The sequence below is a fragment of the Coregonus clupeaformis genome, chromosome 7 (genome assembly GCF_020615455.1).
Source record: "Coregonus clupeaformis isolate EN_2021a chromosome 7, ASM2061545v1, whole genome shotgun sequence".
Classification (NCBI taxonomy): Eukaryota; Metazoa; Chordata; class Actinopteri; order Salmoniformes; family Salmonidae; genus Coregonus; species Coregonus clupeaformis.
In genome coordinates this window covers 43,134,084-43,159,672 of record NC_059198.1, presented here as the reverse complement: position 1 = coordinate 43,159,672, position 25,589 = coordinate 43,134,084, and the positions used below count along the sequence as shown (strand labels likewise).

General features: G+C 43.0%; 1 protein-coding gene across 3 annotated transcripts in view; it reads left to right on the top strand.

The window, feature by feature from the left end:
• The window catches only part of LOC121569209 (dipeptidyl aminopeptidase-like protein 6), a 317,687-nt gene extending 292,921 nt beyond the window's left edge, over positions 1–24,766 (top strand). For all 3 annotated transcript variants that reach the window (XM_041879974.2, XM_041879977.2, XM_041879976.2), the window contains 19 exons: positions 770–890; positions 5,726–5,880; positions 7,065–7,162; positions 7,662–7,785; positions 7,897–7,935; positions 8,364–8,471; positions 8,787–8,878; positions 10,225–10,272; positions 10,919–11,037; positions 12,299–12,346; positions 14,707–14,805; positions 14,976–15,045; positions 15,923–16,117; positions 18,271–18,325; positions 19,122–19,221; positions 19,724–19,782; positions 19,937–20,009; positions 20,102–20,175; positions 22,562–24,766. In XM_041879974.2, the coding sequence (XP_041735908.1) occupies positions 770–890; positions 5,726–5,880; positions 7,065–7,162; positions 7,662–7,785; positions 7,897–7,935; positions 8,364–8,471; positions 8,787–8,878; positions 10,225–10,272; positions 10,919–11,037; positions 12,299–12,346; positions 14,707–14,805; positions 14,976–15,045; positions 15,923–16,117; positions 18,271–18,325; positions 19,122–19,221; positions 19,724–19,782; positions 19,937–20,009; positions 20,102–20,175; positions 22,562–22,711 (1,827 nt within the window). In that variant the 3' untranslated portion in view covers positions 22,712–24,766. The remainder of the gene's footprint in view (positions 1–769; positions 891–5,725; positions 5,881–7,064; positions 7,163–7,661; positions 7,786–7,896; positions 7,936–8,363; positions 8,472–8,786; positions 8,879–10,224; positions 10,273–10,918; positions 11,038–12,298; positions 12,347–14,706; positions 14,806–14,975; positions 15,046–15,922; positions 16,118–18,270; positions 18,326–19,121; positions 19,222–19,723; positions 19,783–19,936; positions 20,010–20,101; positions 20,176–22,561) is intronic.
• Positions 24,767–25,589: the final 823 nt, after the last annotated feature.

The following is a 25,589-nucleotide window of genomic DNA, read 5'->3' as shown; positions in this document are numbered from 1 at the left end:
CTACTAACAGTGGACAAAGAGGAAGGCAATACTGTAGCCCAGTAAAGGATCAATCTGCAATTAGGACTTGTATTGATATGCAATATTGATGTTCAATGTGGTGAGGTAAAGGATTCATTATGCAGTACATTCTTTCTCCATTCTTGTTCACCTTCTTGCTTTCTCTCTCTTGATCTCCTTCTTTCTCTCTCCTTTCTCTCTTTCTCTCTCCTGAGCCAGAGTTATCAATCAATACTTAGACATACAGTACTATGGAGACAATATTACGTCCGTGACATGATGAAAGTATAATCCAATAACGAGGAGGCAGCAGGGTAAGTTGAGGCTATTTACTAGATTGTGCAGGTAGCAAATATGACTGCCATGTCGGCAGGTGACTGTGAACTTCAACACACGCAATATCTTTTTTTGATTGTATTCAACAAGGCCTGCTATATCGTGCCTTGCCAAACAAGCCAACAGCTGGTAGTAACAAAAACAGAGGCAGGCCCCCTTCAAACCTATCAGTCGGCCAACATTGCTGCAAAATGTTTACAATTCAAGTATTGCAGTGAATAGGAGAGGATCTAAAATATCGATAGAACCTTTTTGAGCTCAAATTCCTCATCTGATTAAAGCATCCTTCCGTCAACCTACAGGTCAAGTTTAGTCATGCAGAACACACGTAGGCTACATCCTGTATCATTGGCTATTCAACATCCTTCGTCCCTTCCATATTGATCACCTCAGTTTTTTCATCACTTTTTCTCTCATCTCCCTCTTCCCTTAGATTTTTATTTTTGAGAATAACATCTACTACCGTTCAACGGTGGAGAGCCGATCAATCCGCCTGGTCTCCACCGGCAAGGAGGGAGTCATCTTCAATGGGCTCAGCGATTGGCTGTACGAAGGTGAGATGACACTTTTATTGGCTGATGTGAATATTATTGGTGTTCTTGGTGGTGGTCTAATGGCGTGTCTGTCCCGTTGCATTGTCGTCCCCAGAGAATGCGGCACTTGAGTCCAAATTATTCTGTCATAAATCTTCAAAACAACAGAACTGGTATTAAGGCTAGTCAGAGGTGCAGTAAACAATTGATTTAGAGTGATACCAAAATGTAGTTAAAAACAGGAAAAGCGGCCAATTTTCTCCAGTTTCCCTGGGTTCTCACCACGGCTGTTCTACATGAGTAAATTAGCATTAATTCAGCAGAATTAATCTTCGCCGTCTGTTCTCCATTCTGATACAGATGTCTCCCTGTCTGTTTTGACTCGACCGATCCAAGCTCTGACTCCACCTCAGTGCCTCTGCCTCGTCCCCTGAGGAACAGACTGCCTCTCTGTGTTCAACTTTACTAATTAATTAATTTATTCCGCTCCTCGTGTGTTTGGCTCTCTGCTTCAAGGCTTCTCGCTTTTAATAAGACAGAGACAGAAAGAGAGGGAGGAGTGTCAGGGAGGGCCTGGATGGCTGTCTTTTAGTTAGGGCCTGGTGTAGTGCTCTTCAATGGGTGGGGCGCAGTGGAGGCTCCTCAGAGGAGGAAGGGGAGGACCATCCTCAGTGAATTTCATAAAAATACAAATGGTAAAACATTAAAAAAGTTCTCATTTTTAGAAAAAACTATACTAAATATATTCACGTCACAAAATAATTGATTAAAACACACTGTTTTGCAATGAAGGTCTACAGTAGCCTCAACAGCACTCTGTAGGGTAGCACCATGGTGTAGCCGGAGGACAGCTAGCTTCCGTCCTCTTGGTACATTGACTTCAATACAAAACCTAGGAGGCTCTTGGTTCTCACCCCCTTCCATAGACTTACACAGTAATTATGACAACTTCCGGAGGACGTGCACCAACCTATCAGAGCTCTTGCAGCATGAACTGACATGTTGTCCACCCAATCAAAGGATCAGAGAATGAATCTAGTACTGAAAGCATAAGCTACAGCTAGCTAGCACTGCAGTGCATAAAATGTGGTGAGTAGTTGACTCAAAGAGAGGGAAAGACAATAGTTGAACAGTTTTGAACAAATTAAAGGAGAAGCAAGAGAGAGATTTTGTTTAAAAAAAATAACTTTCAGTTTCACATAGCAAGCGAATGCAGCTAGCTAGTTTAGTCTACTCAAAACATCTGGCTCAAACAGAGGAATGCTATGTTAGCTCGCTGTCTATGACTATCCAACACAACACTGGAACTCTTCCAAGTCAAGGTAAGCTTTTGGTTGTATTAATTTATTTCCACCGGGGCCCGCCGGTGTAACCGCCATACTGCTTAGTGACTGTAACGTTACTGCATGATTGTAGGGGGTTTACTAACGCATTAGTTCTATTAGCTATGTTGACTAGGACGTTACTTTAGCTAATATGGTGACAACAATGTAGGCTGTGGGTAACGGTTAGGATATGGTTTGAAAAGGTTTTTGTGCCTGGTCACATACTGCTGATGTGTTGTGCATTGAAGTCCACAAACGAAGGGAAAAGGTGAGTGAACTGTGTTTACGTGTGATCAGGGGTGTATTCATTCCGCCGACTCTGTTGAAAAACGTTTCTTAAACGGAACGAAACGGGGATAAACATACCTGAATTTGTCCAATAGAAACTCTTGTTTGCAACTGTTGGACTAATGATTACACCCTAGATCAGCTAGATGCAGGCAAGAGTGTGCAAGGCGGTATTGACTGTCGCTGTCTGTCCATGTGTCACCTCAACATTTTCTCTCACCTGTGTGCAGCGACCTTGTAAACTTTCATTCATAGGCTAGGTTGTAACAACCTCATGATGGGTGTAGGGAAAATTTGAGTATCACGTAGTAGCCTGAACCTATCGCTGTTATATTGAACTGGGTGAATGGAATATGAATGACAGTCATCCAATATGCTGTAATAGAAATAAGGCCATGCTCATAAAAAAAAAAAAAAAAGTGTCCTCCCTCATCATAAACTGCACTGACTGCCACTGGTGGGGCGGCACCTGCCAACCTTTCGCTAGGTCTCTCGTGACATACTGCTAGTACACTGCTAGATGTGATTCTGGGTTTCAAGAGCAATCGTAAACTGGCAACAATATTACAAATGTTACCGTATGAAATTGTTTGTGGAGGCGTCACCGGCTGGAGCGCCCTTATGTATGTATTTTATAAATGGTCAAATAAATGTAATCAATCAAGGCTGATTTCTGTACGTGCATGTGCGTGATTGCGATGGTCATGTCTGCATGTGTGTGTGTGTGTGCGTGCAAGGTTGCACGCAATAAGTATGCTCTCGTTTTTTACACTACCTCTGTGTTAACTGTTAAAGTGTGTATGTAGCCTTTACAGTATGTGTGTGTTGACACACCCCTACCCCCAGATTAGTTTGACTGAGATTTTAAGATGAAGTGGAGCTCTTCCAACAGCAATATTAGTCTAAATCCATTGAAACTTTAGTCACTGTCTGACCCGTGCCACATAATTATGAAGCGCTGAGGGCCTGGCAATTTACACTCATCATTTATTAAGGAAGATGAATCTTTCAATGGGACGGGAGGGAGTTGACCCTGAGTTTGACCTGCCCCACAACGTAGACCTGCCACTCGTATCATGTCACTCAATGGAGATCTCTTTATGACAGACTGCAGTCTTTCTGCAATAACACATTCAATGTTTGTATTGTGTGTTTGTGTGTGTGTGTGTGTTTAGTGGTGACATAAGCCGTGAATGGGAGAGAGAACTTGCCAGGTTGTGTAACATCTGTTTAGCTCTGCACCAGATGACAGCATGGTCAATCACAGTGTCAGGCATGGGGAGGAAAGCTCTCCCTGGAGGAAACACTCCACGCTTGCAGTCTAATTTTGTAGTAACCGTCTAAAACCCAGATGAGATTATCATTGTGTGTGTGTTGTACACTGACAGTCTTGCGTAAGGGGAGTCAGACAGACACCCAAGGCGATTATAGAACGCTTTGTCATCAGTGGCCTGTTTGTCAGATTAACTGACGGGGTGGAGCAGACAACATCCTGAAATATGATGTAGCCCAGGTATAGAACCAGTACTGGAACAGACAACACCCTGAAATATGATATGGTCCAAGGATAGAACCAGGATAGAACCAGAACAGAGTCTGGCACTCTTGATAGGAGCTGTTTGTGTATGCCCCCCTGGAGTTTTGGCTGGTATTGCACTTTTCACACACTGAGACGATTTTGTTTGTGTTTGATTACGGCGGTGTTCATATCGGCACTCCAGCTGAGTATGACGCTTATTTTCTGAAAGATATAGCGGTAAACAACTGTGTGTGTTATATCCTATGTATTCTCTCTGTAAGCAGGCAGTTCAGTTGAATCTCGGTCTTGCTTCTACTGTCATCCACCAGTGGGGCTTAGTTCTAACACGTATCACCACTGCCCCCTAGTGGACGGGACTCGTCCTGCACCATGTGTTCTTTGCCTCAATTGTAATTTCTCTGAATCTCTCCTAGTCCTATCACACCTTGTCTTCGTAAAAATGTCTCAACACCGGAAGCACTACTCTTATCATAGCATTTTTTTTGTATCGGTTAATGGTTGTTGAATTGTGTCCTGGTAATGAAAGATATGTCCTTCCTTCTCCTCCTCATTAGTTTGGCCCACCTGATTCTGTCACATTACATTCATTAACTTCTATTGCCCACCTGCCTCAGTAACAGGGTGGCTCATGCATAAGTAATGTGTGTGTTAGGCAGTGAATAATTTAGACTCAGGAACAGCGAGTCTGTGAACCAGGTAGAATGGATGAGTGTGAGACTGCTGTAATCATAGCTATGGAGATAGAAACGGTTCAAAGAACATGAAAACGAAGGCAGGTTCACACACACACACATTTTAAATTCATTATTTGAATCCACAAATCACATTACATCAAGAAGGTCTTGGATACATGGACACTGAAGGATGCAAGGATACACATACACACAGGAGATGTAGCGTTGTGTCACAGACCACTAATTTCCTCCTCAAGCTAAATGCAATTAATACACACGCACACACACACACACACATACACACACACACGCACACACACACACACACACACACACTTTAGCAGCTGGGTGGGGATTGATGCAGAAAAGATTACATACGTACATTCAGTGTTTTTCTGCATGTGTGCACGTGGGCGTGCCCGTGGGCGTGTGTGTCTTCACCTGGCACTGCATATCAATAGAGCCCCCTCTGGGATGTAAGTGTGTGTCCTGTCGTGCATATCAACCTGCATCATTTCAAACACACACGGGCTCTGTAGGGACGCACAGAGGTCACAGGTTTTTGATTAAGTAAGCCAAGTACCAACAGCATGCTTTCTGTGTGCCCCAGCAGCAGAAAAGGGGTTACAAACAAACACAAACACACATACACACTCCAATTTCCCTGCGTACACCACCCTACACTGTCGCACCTGACTGGGTAATTACTTTTCCTGTTCCCTTTCCTGGTATGGATCTCGACTGGTGGTTGGTTGATGTTCCTCTCTTGTGAGATTAAAAGCAGTGTTTTGATTTATGGCCGGAACATACAGTACTCTTCATTTTAGGGATTTTATGACAGCATCGAGCCAAACTGACTGCATTGCAATTGATGTTTGGGTCAGTATTTAATATAACCAATGTATCTGACGCAGGTCTGCACTGGGTGTTGTAATGTGGTTCCATTGAAACACATATTAGGTTTCTGTAAGGGTTTCATCATCTTCATTATTACTGAAACTAAAGGACATTTCTCTGGTTCTTTTCCAGAGGAGATCTTCCAGACCCATATTGCCCACTGGTGGTCACCGGATGGTGCCCGGCTAGCATATGCTACCATCAACGACACCATGGTGCCCAAGATGGAGATCCCCATGTTCACAGGAACTACTTACCCTACTGGGAGGGAGTACCACTACCCTAAGGTTAGAACAGTATGATTACTAACCTAGTACTGACTGAAAACCACTACCCTAAAAGCCAATTTATGCTTGATCCGAAAATGTGGTCGGAGCCTTCATATGGAGGGTGTGACGCAATTGCGGAGCCTCTGGAGGCATGCAGAGGCCACATCGAGCTCCATACTGCATCCCCGTGCACCTCTCACATTTTGTAACAATGGCTCCGTAGCTCCGCATTGACATGATTGGCTGACAGTAGGTGGGGGCGGTACGTCCTGTATAAACACAAACTCACTTCCTTGACAACTTCCTTCACAATAGCTCTGCTCCCCTAAGCGCAAGAAGTATGAAAGCCCTGACGTCTGCGGAGGCTGCGTCGCAGTAAATGCTGTACGGCCAATGCAGACGTCGGATTGACCATGCAGAACCTTTAAGGTTAGAACAGTATGATTACTAACATAGTACTGACTGAAACCCACTACTCTAAGTGACGAAAGGGACTAGGGCTAGGATGAATGGGCTGACTGTAAGTTAGGGTCTGGACTGTTGCTGCCACCATGGTGCATCGGTCAGAATGCAATGAGGAGATGGAGATGAGGAATCCAGGGTTAGGGGTATTTATTATACACAGTTGAACAACACAGAGGCACAAAACGTGCACGGGGGAGTTTAAGGATGTGGTGGCTTTCTCATATCACACACAAAGGAAGGAAGGAAAAGGGCCGCCCCGTGGCATCACCGAGCAAGAAGCATTACTAGTGAAAAGGAAGGAGCACTGCTTCTGTGGGAAACAGAGGAGTGAAGGTAGAAGAGAGGTGATTAGGGAGTGGGAACAGGTGTGGAAGGAAGGGGCATGGCCTAGGGTAATTGGAAGCAATTGGAGTCCTGTAGGGGTGTGATGACCCTTCACAACCCTAAGGTTAGAACAGTATGATTACTAACCTAGTACTGACTGAAAACATGTACTCTACTGTGCAACACTACACTGCAGTAAATTGTACCACCGCTCAAAGGTACGTTATCATTAAACACACATAAAGGTAAAACAAACTATCTTGGGAAATGGGAAAATATACCAGCATGGAGTTCATTCTGTCTACAGGCTGTCCTCCTGAGGCAGATGCACTTAAAATGTCCAATAAGAACAGTTATTTTATTGATGGCATTTGAACTCATATAGTCTCTCTGTCCTCTTTGCCTCCATGCAGGCTGGGGAGGAGAACCCAGTCATCTCTCTGTATGTGGTCAACCTGAATGGGCCCCTGCACACCATCGAGATGAGGAGGCCTGAGGACCAGAGGATAGGGTACATCACCCCTACACAATACTACTCAACTGCTGATAGTATAAAGGCCTAATACATTTAACAGACACTCTTATCTCCCGAGTGGCGCAGTGGTCTAAGGCACTGCATCTCAGTGCTAGAGGCATTACTACAGACCCTGGTTCGAGTCCAGGCTGTATCACAATCCGGCCTTACAGGAGCAGTTAGGATTAAGTGCCTTACTCAAGGGCACATCAACAGATGTATCACCTAGTCGGCTTGGGGATTCGAACCAGCGACCTTTCGGTTTACTGGCCCAACACACTTAACCGCTAGGCTACCTGCCTCCCCACTACTACTACTACTACTACTACTACTATATATAGCATGGTTATATACCCTTATGGCTTTCAAAGGGATGAACTCTGTTACACATGCAGTGTGTCAGCTGGACATTCCTAGTCCTTTATCCTAGATTTTGTATTTGCATTAATAAATGTAGAGTCACAATAACACTCTTGTTTCGGTTTGTGTTGGACAGAGAGGACTATGTCACTATGGTGAAATGGGCGACTACCACCAAACTGGCAGTGAACTGGTTAAACAGAGCCCAGAACATCTCCATGCTCACGCTGTGTCAGGCCACTACTGGCATCTGCACCAAGGTGTGTGTCTGTGTGTGTGTCTGTGTGTGTGTCTGTGCGTCTGTTTTTCAGCCCTCTTCATTCGCTTTTCTTATGCTTATGAATTACTTTTCTTTCAAATTGTCTTTTTAGAAACATGAGGACGAGAGCGAAAGTTGGCTTCACAGACAAGTAAGAAACAAACATGATTCAAGTACAAATCTTGTCTTAGGGCTGTTAAAGGTAGACTCAGCGAAATGCCGTCGCCGTCATGCAGCACCGCAGATATTGCGATGAGCGAGATGCAAGACACTCACAGTCACACACAGTATCTTTGCATGGCCACGGGTTCGCTTCACGCTGTTCACAGCGTGGTAGCCACGGGAACAAAACAGTGGAGAAGTTGAGCCTCACGCTTCAACGCTCTTAGTTGTTGCGGAAATTGACCCACTATGCTGTTTACTTTCTGCATCCACGTCATATCGCGGAGTCTACCTTTAATCTTATATATCTTTTTAGTAGTGCTACAGAGTGGAATGCCACTCCATCATTTCTAGATATGTTAGAAATATGTTTATATATGTGTGTATATATATATGTGTTCTATGGCTGTTGTGCAGAATGAGAAGCCGCTGTTCTCCAAAGACGGTCTGAAGTTGTTCTTCACCAGAGCCATCCCACAGGGAGGCAGGGGCAAATTCTTCCACATCTCCATGTCCATCACACAGGTAATGTACACTCCCCTTCTACACACTCTCTTCTGTGTTCTGTATGAGGGCTTCCATACGCTAGAATTGCTGCCTACAGCATAGCATAGATAACACCCACTTCCGTAATATCTTCCAGTAGCAAAGAAGTTAGTTCAACAAAGTGTGCACTCCTAATGTGACAAGAAGACATTGAGTCCAGTGATTTTTAACATGCAGTATATGTATCTCCCTTCCCTCTCTCCCCCCTCTCCCTCTATCTCCCCTTCCCTCTCTCCCCCCTCTCCCTCTATCTCCCCTTCCCTCGCCCCTCTCCCCCTCCCCCTCCCTCTCCAGCCCAACACCAGCACAGACACGCTGCAGTCGATCACATCTGGAGACTGGGATGTCACCCAGGTCCTAGCCTACAACGAGGACAGCCAGCTAATGTGAGCTCCCAGACGCAGCTGGGCCACACACACACACAGACATATGCACTCACACGTAGTGTACACACATTTATGCTGTGATTATGACACAAACACCCACCCACAGAACCTAAAACAAACAATTCAACAAACCTCTCTCTCCTCCCAATCTCTCTCCCCCTCTCGCTCTCTCTCTCTCCCTCCTCTCTCTCTCCCCCTCTCGCTCTCTCTCTCCCCCTCCCCCTCTCCCTCTCTCTCCCCTCTCTCTCTATTCCTCTCCCTCTCTCTCTCCCCTCTCGCTCTCTCTCTCCCCCTCTCTCTCTCCCCCTCTCTCTATTCCTCTCCCTCTCTCCCTCTCTTCCTCTCTCCCTCTCTCCCGCTCTCTCCCCTCTCTCCCTCTCTCTTCCTCTCTCTCCTCTCCTCACTCGCTCTCCTCTCTCTCTCTCTCTCTCTCTCTCCCTCTCTCCCCTATCTCTCTCTCCCCTCCCCCCTCTCTCCCCCTCTCTCTCTCCCCTCACCCCTCCCCTCCTCTCTCTCTCTCTCTCAATTAAATTCAATTTCATTTCAATTTAAGGGCTTTATTGGCATAGGAACATTGCCAAAGCAAGTGAAATAGATAATAAACAAAAGTGAATAAACAATAGAATATTAACAGTAAACATTACTCACACAAGTTCCAAAAGAATAAAGACATTTCAAATGTCATATTATGTCTATATACAGTGTTATAATGATGTGCAAATAGTTAAAGTACAAAAAGGAAAATAAATAAACATAAATATAGGTTGTATTTACAATGGTGTTTGTTATTCACTGGTTGCCCTTTTCTTGTGGCAACAGGTCATAAATCTTGCTGCTGTGATGGCACACTGTGGTATTTCACCCAATAGATATAGGAGTTTATCCAAATTGGATTTGTTTTCAAATTCTTTGTGGGTCTGTGTAATCTGAGGGAAATATGTAACCAAAGCTAGCTCAGCTACAGCTCACCTACAAAATATACTTTGAAGAGTGATCTTGTTTCTGTCAGATTTGTTCCTGGCCTACTTTAGTAAAAATAAAAAATATAAAATCCTCTCTGCATCTCTCTGACATCATATTTAATTGATGTTACATCCCTTCCAGTGGCAAGATTACACTACTGTTGGAACTGTCTGTTTATACCTCCCCGAGGCGACATGTTTCTGTTCAGCTGTACTGCTGGAATCTTTACACTAGCCTACTTTCAATCTCACTTTGTAGACTCCTTACATTTGTGACTACTGCAATGTTTCAATTATGTAATGTTGCGTGCACCCATGCATTTGTTTTTTAATGTATTAGTTGAACATACGTCCAACTTTAAATGTTTATTATGTATCTTGCAGATACTTCTTGAGCACTGAGGATGATCCAAAGCGAAGGCACCTCTACAGGTAACACATACATAGCTCTGAATAACTGTCCATAATGCTGTTCTCTTCTGTTGTGCCTAGCTCTGTTGCCCCCCCACCCAAAAGAGATTGGTTTCTTTTCGTTTCACTTGGTTACAATTTAGGTGCCTGTTGGCCTGCATTCTTTGAGGGACTTTGCTCCCCGTCTGAATAATAATCTAGGAGAAAGACTTCAAGATTCAAGTTTTATTAGTCATATGTACAGGATACACATGGTCCAACAAAATGCTTACTTACAGGTTCCTTCTCGACAACGCAACAACAATAAGAAATAATAAAATATAAGAATACGAACATAAAGTAAATGGCTCAGTAGAATAGAATACACATTTTAGCATAAGTATAATACAGGAAGGCACAATTTATAGATCAATATTTAAATGTTTTTGGGGGAAGGGGGCATTGGGGGGCAAGTAGACCAGCGGTTAAGTGCATTGGGCTAGTAACTGAAAGGGGCCGGTTCAAATCTCCAAGCTGACTAGGTAAATAATCTGTCCATGTGCCCTTGAGCAAGGCACTTAACCCTAGTTGCTCCTGTAAGTCACTCTGGATAAGAGCATCTGCTAAATGACCCCCCCCCCCCCAAAAAAAAGGGGTTTGGCTGAGTGTCCTCTTGTTGTGTTTGTAGTGCGGACACGGTGGGCCCCTTCAACAGACGCTGTCTCTCCTGTGACTTCTATGAAAGCTGTGGCTACGTCAAAGGCTCCTTCAGCCACAACATGAGCCTCTTCCTCCTCAGCTGCAAAGGTGGGAGACACCGGTTGGTCAGTTTGTCGATGGGTTGGTTTGTCTGTCTCTCCCGAAGGGAATCTATTTTTTTTTTCAATCATATGAACCTTTGGCCTCTCACTTCTGAGAGATGCACTAGTAAAGACACAATGAATTCAATGCATTTGTTGGTTACAGATTATATTTGGTCACAAACACAATCATTTGTGCAGTGTATTTAAACCTCTACAATGCCTCTACCAGAACTCCTGCATTATTTCAACATGGGGCTATGGGTCCAATAGCAGCATCCCAAAGATTGTCATCCTCTCACTGAACTCCCTGGAACCACACAGGACAGCCGTGTTTACTGAGCCTGTCTCTACCTCGTTCACTTTTAATCCCTCACTCCCCTCCTGCCCGCTTTCATTTATTTGACGGGATTGTGATATGATTACAGCGCTGTGAGAGATTGCCTGGCCTACTTTGCAGACTCGGAGCCGCAAATGTTTGTTTCTAGAATGTTCCCAATTTGCTAAGTGCATCTATCATTTTATTATGTGTCCCTTCCTAGTGCAGCGCTGTGGTTTAGGAGACAGAGAGTGTTTCTACAGGGGCTTGTTTGTTTGGAAGCCAGCTCCTGAACACTGCAGAAGTTATTTGGGTTGTGTTCAATTAATTGAATAAGCTAACAATAGCCTCCCCAACAATAGCAAGGAGGTCTGGACAGCATATTTTGTGCTTGTAGAAAAACATGTTAAATAAAACATTATTTGTAGAGGCTTGAATCTGTTCTCTGCAAGCAGATAATGTCAGGCTTTCAGACTTTAATCAATTATGTTTTGATGTCGTGTTTGAACTTCTTCAATGGCTTAAACCATGGGTTTGTGGTTTTGAAAGAAAAATGCAACTTTGAGGCTGGACTATATTGTGTCTCAGTCTTCTATTGTCAAGGTGCCATTTAAATGACAGATTCTAAAGGACAGTTTATTGAGTTCAAATGATTAGATGATACATTTTTTGCATAAGTCTTTTTGCAAGTCTAGATGGAAATTGATAATTAAATAACCCTTTTCTGTTCTCTCGCTTCCCCTAGAACTGTGGACTGTGGGGATACATGTTGAACCATGCAGTCACTTGTACATAATAAGGAGCCACATAATGTACTCATAAACCTAGACAGAGACAGAGTAGTGTCAAAACAAACTAATGGACACGTATCTTGGTTTGAATGCAAGAGGAATGCCTGATGTCCATGTCTTTTTTGGTCATCTTTGTTTCTGTTTTGGTCTTTCTCCAGGCCCTGATGTCCCGTTTGTAGCAGTGTACAGCACACAGGACAGACAGAGTGAGTATTCTAGTTAGGATTCTGTTTGGATTCTTTCAAATGAAAAATTGATCATCAGATGAAATCGGTCACACCCTGTTTATCTCTCCAACACACCACACATCCTCTATCGAAACACACACACTAGCTCCATTATACTGAGATCTGATTTCTGACTTGCCATGTAACTGTCAGGAAGCAGATGATACGTGCTAAGCCATGATTTAGCTGTCCCAGACACGTTTTTTGAGATCGGAGACAAAATCCCCATGTTGTTGCCTACACTGGCCGCGCGGCTGTCACCGACGCTCGTTTAATGTGAGCGGGTCAGAGACGCAATCTGAGGGCTACCGATCCCGTCTTTAAGCTGTCCGAGATGTCACGATATATTTAAACATGTTTGATTTTATCGGCACAGAATCTGCAATGCTCTTGTATTGTGAGATGTGCAACGACACGTTTTGAGAACGGTGATCAGCAATAGCCAATGAGAGCTCGCCAGTGAGATGATCACATCACCCAGAATGTGTAGACTCTGGAGCAGGAGCGATGACTACTACTAGGATGCATTTGTACTTGCCTTTAACCAAAGCCCCAAAGTGTCAAATTGTTAAAGCTCTAAAGTTCACCAGCAATGTTATTCAATTCAAAATGGTGGCTAGATATTTCAACTCTGTATGGCAAGCGTGAATGTCTGACTGAAAACTTATGAGGCAGCTTTGAGCCACAGCTCGTTCTAGCGATGTTAACAATCTAATCACATCATTGTTTTGGCGAGAGAATGTGGCGATATGGAGAATCCTCACGACCAAGTGAATAATCTTGTAGTGTGTGACCCCTGTATGTGCCACATCGTTTAGTGTGTGACCCCTGTATGTGCCACATCGTTTAGTGTGACCCCTGTATGTGCCACATCGTTTAGTGTGTGACCCCTGTATGTGCCACATCGTTTAGTGTGTGACCCCTGTATGTGCCACATCGTTTAGTGTGACCCCTGTATGTGCCACATTGTTTAGTGTGTGACCCCTGTATGTGCCACATCGTTTAGTGTGCGCACCACTACGTTGGAAAGACAAAAAACGACATGAAAGAGGATTTTGAAAGTTGTGTGGTGTACAGCCGGCATTAGAGGGACACCATGGGGGAGATGAAAGACACAAACACACCTGTAGGACATCCACTCCTCTCCATGAATAAACATCACCCCGAAATACAGTTCTTTAACACCGTAGAAATTAAACAACTGTATCTATCTATGTGTTTACAGACCACAGAATTAAAGCCCTCCCCTCCATCCCTGATTCACAAAATGACCACCCACAGCTGTGTGACCTCATCAAACTGGGACAGCATACTAAGACTTTGGCAGCACAACAAGGCCACCTCTGCTTTCTGCTGAGTCACTGTTTACAGCCTCAGCCCAGTCTGTTGGCAGCCATACTGATTACATTACCTAGCTGGATGGATGTCCTCATAACAACACGACCTTCACACTGTAATGAAAGACTATAAATCAAATTTTATTTGTCACGTGCTGAAATGCTTACTTACAAGCACTTAACCAACAATGCAGTTCAAGAAATAGAGTTAAGAAAATATTTACGAAATAAACTAAAGTAAAAAATAAAATAAAAAGTAACACAATAAAATAACAATAACGAGGCTATATACTGTGTTTGTTTACTGTTGATTACAGCATGTACACTTGGAGGAATAGCCATAACAATGTGTACAAAGAGTACTAAATAGCCTATTCTGCAGTCATATTTTACAGCATATAGTAAAGTTTAGGGGCAAAGGGAAAAACTAAACTTTTGGCAGGAACTCTGCTTTCTAACTGGAATCCTTAAAGTTGTTCTGAAATTGGAATTTAAGTGCTGTGGGGGGGAATAACAACCTGGCTGCATTTCCTGTGTTGTGTACTCTGAGGAGACCACACACATAGACAAGGTCAAAGAGAAATACCTCTTACAACCAGTCAGACAGACAGTCAGGAGAGAACTCTCTCCCTGACCAAAACACCCACTCGTTTTGTTACTAGTCCAATCTCAATCTAAGCATGCCAAGATAAGCCTCTTTAAGGCTCGTCTCGTGGTAGCCAGCCATTCTGAAGTCTTCATTGATATTTACAGCCTACATTGCTGTTCTGTCTTTATCACGGTGTGTCAGTGCAGGGAGGGAGGGATGGATGTCTCTGCATTCTGGTCCTTTCCCTCTGTTCTCTTCTGCTATGTCTCTTGCTGTAAGCATGGTTTCATCACAACTTCCAGCCCAACGTTCTGCCACAACACCCTTTGAACACACTACACTACGTGCCCTTAGACCATGGTAGCCATAGCAACCTTAGCCATAGACTAAGGCCATGATGTTTGTCACTGCAGAGGTGTTTGACCTGGAGACCAATGAGAATCTGAGGATGAGGCTGGACTCCATGCAGATGCCCCAAGTGGAATACAAGGAGATCACCATGGAGGATTACAGTATGTTATGTTCCGCTCTAACACTAAGGGAGATTTCAACAGCAGATCTGTCTTTTAAAGTCTATTTTCTTCAGATGAACAGAAAATGAAGCTGATGAACAAATGAGAATTGTGTAGTGGCAGTATAATCATATTGTTACACATACTGATCACTTTCTCATGTTGTGTAGCACTAACGATGCAGATCCTCAAACCTGCCAGCTTTGTGGACTCATCACACTATCCTCTGCTTCTCCTCGTGTGAGTATGCACACACACACACACAACTGCTCTAGTATAAAACATATAGCTATCCATCTCCACAGTTTCTCATCAGCTGTTGACACAGAGGTCTTCACCTCCTCCGTGCCATGTGAGGACAAGTTGCCTCATCTGGAGAGATAATCACCCACCGACTCAGTGCTTTAATCAGGGCTATTCATCTAAGGCGGCGACGTGGCAACTCTCTCTCCTTCGCACTACCAGTAATTACACTGCAAACAAGAAGGTCTCCATCCCCCCTTTAATTAACCCTCCTCTCCTGTCCTCCACTATCACACCATCTGACTCCATGCCCTTGCCTAAAGGTTGGAGAAACATACACTAGACTAGATTCTTCAGTCACTGTTTCTAGTCTTTTCACCCTGGCTCACGTCTGGATGAAGTGGCGCTAAACTATAAACTAAATAGTTAAACTATTAACTATAACTATAAAGACAATGCGTCCTTTTCTCTATCTTTGCTATATATATAGAGAGAGAGTGCAAAGCTGTCATCAAGGCAAAGGGTGGCTGTTTGAAGAATCTCAAATATAAAATATATTTTGATTTGTTTAACACTTTTTTGGTTACTACATGATTCCATATGTGTTATTTCATAGTTTTGATGTCTTCACTATTATTCTACAATGTAGAAAATAGTAACAATAAAGAAAAACCCTTGAATGAGTAGGTGTCCTAAAACTTTTGACCGGTAGTGTATATATGTGTATATATATAAAATCACCTCCAGTTTAAACGGGACCATGAGAGGTGTGTGTGTGCATGTGTAATTATTTATTTTAGAGAGAGAGAGAGAGAGAGTGAGAGAAAGGTGAGTTATAATAAGGACTAAACATGCCTCCTTCCCTCGTCACCAGCGACGGCACCCCCGGTGGTCAGATGGTATCAGAGCTGTTCCACATGGACTGGGCCACGGTGCTGGTGAGCAGCTTCGGGGCCATGGTGGTACGCTTCGATGGGCGGGGTAGCGGCTTCCAGGGGACCAACCTGTTGCACCGCGTCCAGAGGAAGCTGGGGGTGTTTGAGGAGAGGGACCAGCTGGAGGCCCTCAGGTAAGTACCTTCAACTGCGGCCCGATTCTCCACCCTTCTCCTAAGTGGTGCACTTGCAGTCATGGATTTAAAAGCATTGGATTGGTGTAATAATTGTCTGGAGGGAGTTTCCACCATTGTTAAATCCATGATGGTAAGTGTACAGCCTTGGACTTCTCTGTCACAAGACAGACTGCCCTAACACTGCCATATGAACTGAAGAGCAGCCAATAGGCAGAGGTCTGGATACAGTGGCTTGCGAAAATATTCACCCCCCTTGGCATTTTTCTGATTTTGTTGCCTTACAACCTGGAATTTAAATGGATTTTGGGGGGGGGTTGTATCATTTGATTTACACAACATGCCTACCACTTTGAAGATGCAAAATATATTTTTTTTGTGAAACAAACAAGAAATAAGACAAAAACAGAACTTGAGCATGCATAACTATTCACCCCAACCCCAAAGTCAATACTTTGTAGAGCCACCTTTTGCAGCAATTACAGCTGCAAGTCTCTTGGGGTATGTCTCTATAAGTTTGGCACATCTAGCCACTGGGATTTTTGCCCATTCTTCAAGGCAAAACTGCTCCAGCCCCTTCAACTTGGATGGGTTCTGCTGGTGTACAGCAATCTTTAAGTCATACCACAGATTCTCAATTGGATTGAGATCAGGGCTTTGACTAGGCCATTCCAAGACATTTAAATGTTTCCCCTTAAACCACTCAAGTGTTGCTTTAGTAGTATACTTAGGGTCATTGTCCTGCTGGAAGTTGAACCTCCGTCCCAGTCTCAAATCTCTGGAAGACTGAAACGGGTTTCCCTCAAGAATTTCCCTGTATTTAGTGCCATCCATCATTCCTTAAATTCTGACCAGTTTCCCAGTCCCTGCCGATGAAAAACATCCCCACAGCATGATGCTGCCACCACCATGCTTCACTGTGGGGATGGTGTTCTCAGGGTGATGAGAGGTGTTGGGTTTGCGCCAGACATAGCGTTTTCCTTGATGGCCAAAAAGCTCAAGTTTAGTCTCATCTGACCAGAGTACCTTCTTCCATATGTTTGGGGAGTCTTCCACATGCCTTTTGGCGAACACCAAACATGTTTGCTTATTTATTTCTTTAAGCCATGGCTTTTTTCTGGCCACTCTTCCGTAAAGCCCAGCTCTGTGGAGTGTACGGCTTAAAGTGGTCCTATGGACAGATACTCCAATCTCCGCTGTGGAGCTTTGCAGCTCCTTCAGGGTTATCTTTGGTCTTTTTGTTGCCTCTCTGATTAATGCCCTCCTTGCCTGGTCCGTGAGTTTGGGTGGGCGGTCATCTCTTGGCAGGTTTGTTGTGGTGCCATATTCTTTCAATTTTTTAATAATGGATTTAATGGTGCTCCGTGGGATGTTCAAAGTTTCGGATATTTTTTTATAACCCAACCCTGATCTGTACTTCTCCACAACTTTGTCCCTGACCTGTTTGGAGAGCTCCTTGGTCTTCATTGTCCCGCTTGCTTGGTGGTGCCCCTTGCTTAGTGGTGTTGCAGACTCTGGGGCCTTTCAGAACAGGTGTATATATATATATACTGAGATCATGTGACAGATCATATGACACTTAGATTGCACATAGGTGGACTTTATTTAACTAATTATGTGACTTCTGACGGTAATTGGTTGCACCAGATCTTATTTAGGGGCTTCATAGCAAAGGGGGTGAATACATATGCACGCACCACTTTTCTGTTATTTATTTTTTAGAATTTTTGGGAAAAAATTATTTTTTTCATTTCACTTCACCAATTTGGACTATTTTGTGTAAATCCAAATAAAAATCAATTTAAATTACAGGTTGTAATGCAACAAAATAGGAAAAAATGCCAAGGGGGGTGAATACTTTTGCAAGGCACTGTATGTGTAGTGATTTGACATGTAGAAAGGAAGTATAAGTTATTCACACACTCTTAGGTAACTAACGTTTAGGCAGCTGTAGCTATAGAGTGTGGGGCAAAATTATTTTATTTTCTAAGTGTTATGTTCCACCGGCCTGTACCTCGCCAAATCCGTTTTTTCTCCTTTCTGTATTACAGCCGGGTGCTAATGAGCTATGACATGGACAGCTAGCTAAATAACTGAGCTGAAACACTTGGAAGGGGTACTCAGTAATCCAAATCAAATTTCTTCCATTTTAGTATAATATCTAAAGAGCCCTACGTTGACAAGACCAGGATTGGCGCTTTCGGCAAAGTAAGAGACGTTTTCTCCTGATAATTATGATGTTAATTGGTTGCATGTAGTTACATCTGAATTGGATAATGTTCACTTGAACCCCTTGTATTGTTCAGTATCTATCTGCCAACTCTGATGTGCTAACCACCCTTGTTTTAAGTATAGAAATCACTAGGGAGGCGCTTTAATCTTTGCTTATTCATATCAACATATTGAGTGGCATATTAAGATTGCTAGCTACACTCTTCAACTGAAGTGCAAGCTGTCAATGCCAGCTACAGTGTTTATGCCTACCCTGTGTGTTTTTTCTTATGTACTGTATTGCTGGAATTGTGTGTTGAAAGTACATTTGAAAAAGACAGATCAGATGTGTACTGCTAGCTCAACATTTACCTTTGGACCAAATATATATAGTTTTAATAGATTCTGACACCTCTGAGAGGATATTCATAAAGAGAAGCTGAATTATGTTGCCTCTGGCCAAGTCCATACCTCCTCCTGGCTGCTGACGTACTAGAGAGTCCAGAAGGCCAAAAGTTATTCTGAACTAATCATCCACAATGGGAAACATAAACTATGGAGGAATCTGCAACTTGCAGTTATGGACATGGGATATTTCATATTATTCATTATCAGGGGCATTGTCAACTAGCCTGGTCCCAGACCATAGAAGTTGGCAAGACGGCACAAACAGATCTGTGACCAGTCTGTCTGTCTGTCTGTCTCTGTCTCTGTCTCTGTCTCTGTCTCTGTCTCTGTCTCTGTCTCTGTCTCTGTCTCTGTCTCTGTCTCTGTCTCTGTCTCTGTCTCTCAGGTGTATGGAGGCTACGTGACCAGTCTGTTACTCAGCGCAGAGGATTCCCCGGTGAAATGTGGTGCAGCCCTCTCACCCATCACAGACTTTGACCTATACGGTAAGGTGTATGTGTGCGTGCTCGCGTGTGTGTGTAAAGGCTTCTTATCAACATGATGGTGAAGACACCCCTCTCAGGCCAACACTATGGTGCCAGAGAGATGTACCTATGAGAGAGAGAGAGCATGTGCTTTCCAAAGTTACAAGAGCAGTGATACTTGGGATGGAAGTGTGAATGACAGCAGAAGCAGGTGAGGGGGTTTATGACTTTTCATCTCAGACTATGGTTTCTCTCTGAAAAGATGGATGTGTTTGAGTGCTCACCTGACAATAATGAATACTCATCGTTAAGAAGTTTTAAAGTAAACCACAGCTGCACATGACATCATCTGTAGTCTTTTCTGCTTCTTATGGTGTATTGAGGTATAACGAGGTGTATATGTAAGAGGTATACCATGCTAAATGAGAGTTATTAGTGCTAGCATTTACCCACCTTATTTGTATCCACTATGTCCCTTGGTAGGAGCTAATTAATTGATTCCTTTTGACAACCTCTCTTCCAGCATCAGCTTTTTCAGAGAGATACCTTGGAATGCCCAAGCCTGACCCAAGAGCATATGCGGTATGCCTTCTTTATTCTTTATTCAGCCTTCACTTGGACTTCATGTATGAGCTGTGTTTTTCTATTGGCTCGTAATTGAATATGAATGTAATATAATATCAATGTAATACTGTATATCATATAATATAATAATATCTATGTAATTTCTCTACAGATGGCAAATCTAGCACACAGGGCATCACAGTTCCTAGACAAGAAGTTTCTGATTGTTCATCCAACAGCAGATGGTATGAGATCCTTGAAACCTTTCTAGCCTAATAAAATGCTTTGTGTTTTTAACAATAAGACGGTATGTGTTGGTTTCCTTTTCTCTCACCAGAAAAAGTCCATTTCCAGCACACAGCTAAATTCATCTCCCAGCTGATCAATGAAAAGGCAAACTACACTCTACAGGTGAGAGGTACTTCACAGAATGACACGTAGAAATGGGATGTACAGAATGGCTACCATCAGTAAGGTGCACCAATTTAACTGGAACACACAAGATAATGTGTCATGGGAAGCACATACACTAACTCTGCCTAGGTCAGCATCCCGGAGTCGCCTCTTCACTGTTGACGTTGAGACTGGTGTTTTGCGGGTACTATTTAATGAAGCTGCCAGTTGAGGACCTGTGAGGCGTCTGTTTCTCAAACTAGACACTCTAATATATTTGTCCTCTTGCTCAGTTGTGCACCGGGGCCTCCCACTCTTCTTTCTATTCTGGTTAGAGCCAGTTTGCGCTGTTCTGTGAAGGGAGTAGTACACAGCGTTGTACGAGATCTTCAGCCTTCATTTCTCAGAACAAGAATAGACTGACGAGTTTCAGAAGAAAGTTATTTGTTTCTGGCCATTTTGATCCTGTAATTGAACCCACAATTGCTGATGCTCCAGATACTCAACTAGACTCAAGAAGGCCAGTTTTATTGCTTCTTTAATCAGCACAACAGTTTTCAGCTGTGCTAACATAATTGCAAAAGGGTTTTCTAATGATCAATTAGCCATTGGAACACAGGACTGATGGTTGCTGATAATGGGCCTCTGTATGCCAATGTAGATATTCCATTACAAATCAGCCGTTTCCAGCTACAATAGGCATTTACAACATTAACAATGTCTACACTGTATTTCTGATCAATTTGATGTTATTTTAATGGACATTGCTCATTTGCTAATCCAAAATGCATCCCGGTGATTTGTATGGGGGTATATTTTGGGCTGGAGTTCTGTAATACCACACCAGTTGAGGGATTAGACCTCACAAAGCACCCCCCCCATCTCACTTAATGAGATTATACTCCCCTCTTACTAGGCATGCTTTAACAGGGTAAACTAATCCCATTAAGATATGGAGCATTTAGAAGTCAGCGTTTAGGTCATCGCTGCCTCATAGGTCCCCTTATATGCTCTGCTGTGTGTTGACTGAGTAAGCCTCATCAGTAAGTCAGCCACTGGTAGTTGTCTGATACACTACATGACCAAAAGTATCTGGACACCTGCGAACATCTCATTCCAAAATCATGGGCATTAATATGGAGTTGGTCCCCCTTTTGCTGCTATAACAGCCTCCACTCTTCTGGGAAGGCTTTCCACTAGATGTTGGAACATTGCTGCGGGGACTTGCTTCCATTCAGCCTCAAGAGCATTAGTGAGGTCAGGCACTGATGTTGGGCGATTAGGCCTGGCTCGCAGTCGGCATTCCAATTCATCCCAAAGGTGTTTAGTAGGGTTGAGGTCAGGGATCTGTGCAGGCCAGTCAAGTTCTTCCACACAGATCTCGACAAACCATTTGTTTATGGACCTCGCTTTGTGTACGGGGGCATTGTCATGCTGAAACAGGAAAGGGCCTTCCCCAAACTGTTGCCACAAAGTTGGAAGCACAAAATCGTCTAGAATGTCATTGTATGCTGTAGCGTTAAGATTGCACTTCACTGGAACTAAGGGGCCTAGCCCGAACCATGACAAACAGCCCCAGACCATTATTCCTCCTCCACCAAACTTTACAGTTGGCACTATGAATTGGGGCAGGTAGCATTCTCCTGGCATCCGCTAAACACAGATTAGTCAGTCGGACTGCCAGATGGTGAAGCGTGATTCATCACTCCAGAGAATGCGTTTCCACTACTCCAGATTCCAATGGCGGCGAGCTTTACACCACTCCAGCCGACGCTTGGCATTGCACATGGTGATCTTAGGCTTGTGTGCGGCTGCTTGGCCATGGAAACCCATTTCATGAAGCTCTCGACAAACAGTTTTTGTGCTGACGTTGCTTCCAGAGGCAGTTTGGAACTCGGTAGTGAGTGATGCAACCGAGGACAGACTATTTTGGCAGTCCCGTTCTGTGAGCTTGTGTGGCCTACCACTTCGCGGCTGAGTCGTTGTTGATCCTAGACGTTTCCACTTCACAATAACAGCACTTACAGTTAACCGGGGCAGCTCTAGCAGGGCAGACATTTTACGAACTGACTTGTTGGAAAGGTGGCATCCTATGATGGTGCCACGTTGAAAGTCACTGAGCTCTTCAGTAAGGCCATTCTACTGCCAATGATTGTCTATGGAGATTGCATGGCAGTGTGCTCGATTTTATACACCTGTCAGCAACGGGTGTGACTGAAATAGCCGAATCCATTAATTTGAAGGGGTGTTCACATACTTTTGTATATATATAGTGTACTTTGAAGGGGCTTGATTGATGATGATGATGATGACATGTTTATTATAGCGTCTATATGAAGCTGCATGTATATCCAGAGCAATATGAATGGATGTGTGGTGACCAGTGTGTTGTATTCCCCCTCAGATCTACCCAGACGAGGGCCATTTCATCCACAGCGAGGCCACACGGCAGCACCTCAGCCAGTCGCTGGTCAACTTCTTCGAGGAGTGTTTCCGGCTACCAGACAAGGTGTTCGAGGAGAGACTGGAGGAGGAGATCGAGGAAGAGGGTTAGCCCAGAAAAAACCAAACCCCCAAACCAGAGCTCCAGTCCACGCCTAAGCACAATGCCAGCCCCCATACCTGGTTTCCACAATCCACATGATATGCAACCATCTCTTGGTTTCAACCCTCTTTAGCTCTTTTTTTCAGTTTTCACCTTCTGGGATTCCCCTGCATTTCAGCATGATCAACCATGAGACTGCCGCGTTGCAGATCAACCCTGAGACTGCCACGTTGCAGATGCTCACTTAACTCCTCATCCTCTGTTTTTCTCCTCCTCCTCACCTTTTGATTCAGCACGACTCCACAAGCGACCGTCGGCAGCCATTTTTTTTACATCGACACAATGAATACAACATTACGATGAAGGACCACTAGCTGACGTCATATCTGGAACGTGTTGAAAAGGCGGTCGTGCCAGGAATAGGCATTCTCCGGTCAGTCTATGTTTAAAAGACAAGCTCCTTGGATTCCAAACGACTGGTGAGAGGGAAGGAACATCAAAATCCACCCACAAACTTTACCAGTCAGTGAGGAGAGGGAAGACTCTATAGCACAAACTTTACCAGTCAGTGAGGACGGGAGACTTAATAGCACAAACTTGTGGTCGAAGATACTGACTCCACGTAGTATCTGATGGGTCAAACTGGCTCCAGCCCAGTGACTGGGGGGTGGGTGTCTGTGGAGAAGGGAATGCTCCTATTTTGAAAATCGTGAAGAGACCCTTTCATGTCGGACTGTGCTTGTGTCTGTTGTTGCTCTGTCAAGTAGCACATTAAAAACATTCCCTTTTTTGGACATCGATACTTTGTATTTGCAGTGTTCAAGTTTATCTTGGAATCTTCTTGTAGCCTCAAGTATGTATTTAAATGGTGTAGTCTCCATTTTTCCATGTCATGAAAAGATGGGCAGTGAGAAGGATGTGAACCGAATCACTGTTTTGTTTTGTTCTTGATTCACTTAGTCTTGGTTTTGTTGCAAATTGTTCTCCTCCAGTCGTTTTGAAAATCGAAGCATATTATATTTTAGTCACTGTGCCTTACTTTGGGAGCAAGCGGTCCTTTTTATGGACTCCTTTTGTGAAAACAAAATACAACATGGCTCATTGTAAAGAAATGTTCTATTGACCATGGCACCAACTACTGATGGTTAAACCTTCACTTTGTAATGTTGTCATAGAGTAAGTATGGCATTATATCAAGAGTCAAGTAAGAAATGGTCTTCTCTAGTTCCAAATATAACCAATTTCCAAAATGGTTGTAAACAGTAGTTGCATGTATCCTTACATTATTTTACAGATGTTCAAATGGTAATGAAATTGTTTGTCTGGCTAACGACCACATAAAATGGTTATGTTTTAGTAAATGTTGTGGCATTCCAACCCCTCTCAGTATTAAAATTCAAACCCATTGGTGGGTTTGAGGTGCCACTGTAGAATTGGTGGTATTTTATGGCCAAAAGTAGTAGTAGTAGTAGTAGTACATTTGTATATAAGGTAATTAATAGCTTAGAATTATTATCACAATCTTTACAGTATGAAATAAAGGAATTCAAATCATTTGAATTCTTGAGTCACAAGTCTGCATTTTTCATTTGTCATTTTATCTGAATGCTCATTCCTGTTACTTTGTCAATGCATGTTATCAAGTAATTTGCAACTCAATGCGATCTTTGATAGCTCTGTTTCAAAAAAGTATTTTTGACAGCTTGAATGTTCCATACTGGCATTACATTTACAGTAGTATCGTGATTGAGATCAGTCTCGTCAGCTTGATGTGTAAATGTTACTCAAATGTCATTTTAGTCTCTTAATATCTGAGTGTTATTTGTGCATAAATGCATTTTGAAAGTTACATTTGAATATTCATTTTTGTTCTCCTGTTTCCTTGGGTTGAGTTTAAAGTGGACTTTGCTATCGTCAGCAGCAATGGTAAACTTTCTGACACTTGCGATTGAACGTGAAGATGGACTTTTGTCAATTGACCCAAAATAGTACAAGAGACAACTGTGGCAACATGGCAGAATGTGGCATGGGGGTAAATATTAGAATAAAAAGTATTTTATTGTCGTACTCTTGTAGTTTATTTATTTTGGTTCTTGTTGCACAATTGTGAATGTTCTCTGTTTTGAATTGTGCTTCATATTAAAAACATTTTTAATCCTCAAGCTACACAAATCAACCAACTGGCTTGTTGGATAATGTAAGAAAATATGCTTTTAGGTTTGTTCAAAAACATAAGACGACCATAGTCATACGAACAACTTTACTGTTCTCAGTTAGCCTACTTTAACTTTTCAAAACCTCTAACCAAAATATACAAATCAAACATCCAGCTTTTAATTTACAGAAATGTAAATCATTACGTGTTGCCGCAAAAATATAATTACAATTATTGAAATAAAGATGTAATATTACATACTCACAAAAAAACAATACTCCATAAAAAGTAATATATTGTTCAAAGGCAGACTTGATTCTAGTGTAGACAGGATTGTAGTTTTATATCAGTACCATTTTTAAAAAAACAATACTTTGGGTCGTTACACAAATTAGGTGCCTTTTGAGTAGTGTAACTTGGTGAGATTTTATTTCACCTATTTTAACATTGTCATAAAGAGCACATGTTCAACATAAACACATTTTCCCATCAATAGGTTAAATTTAAACAATGACTATAGTAAGTGCCAAATAAAGTAACAGGGTTGACGACTTAATCTTAAATCAGCCATAAATCCCTTAGTGACAGAGGGAATGGAAGCTTGTTGTGTGCAACGGAGGGGCAATTGAATTCAAGCTTCAACAAAATAAACGTATTGTTAAAACCTTTCTAGCCTGTCTTATCTATTGGTAACAGGGTTGAAGTGTTATGCTCGACCCGCTCAGTTTTCCA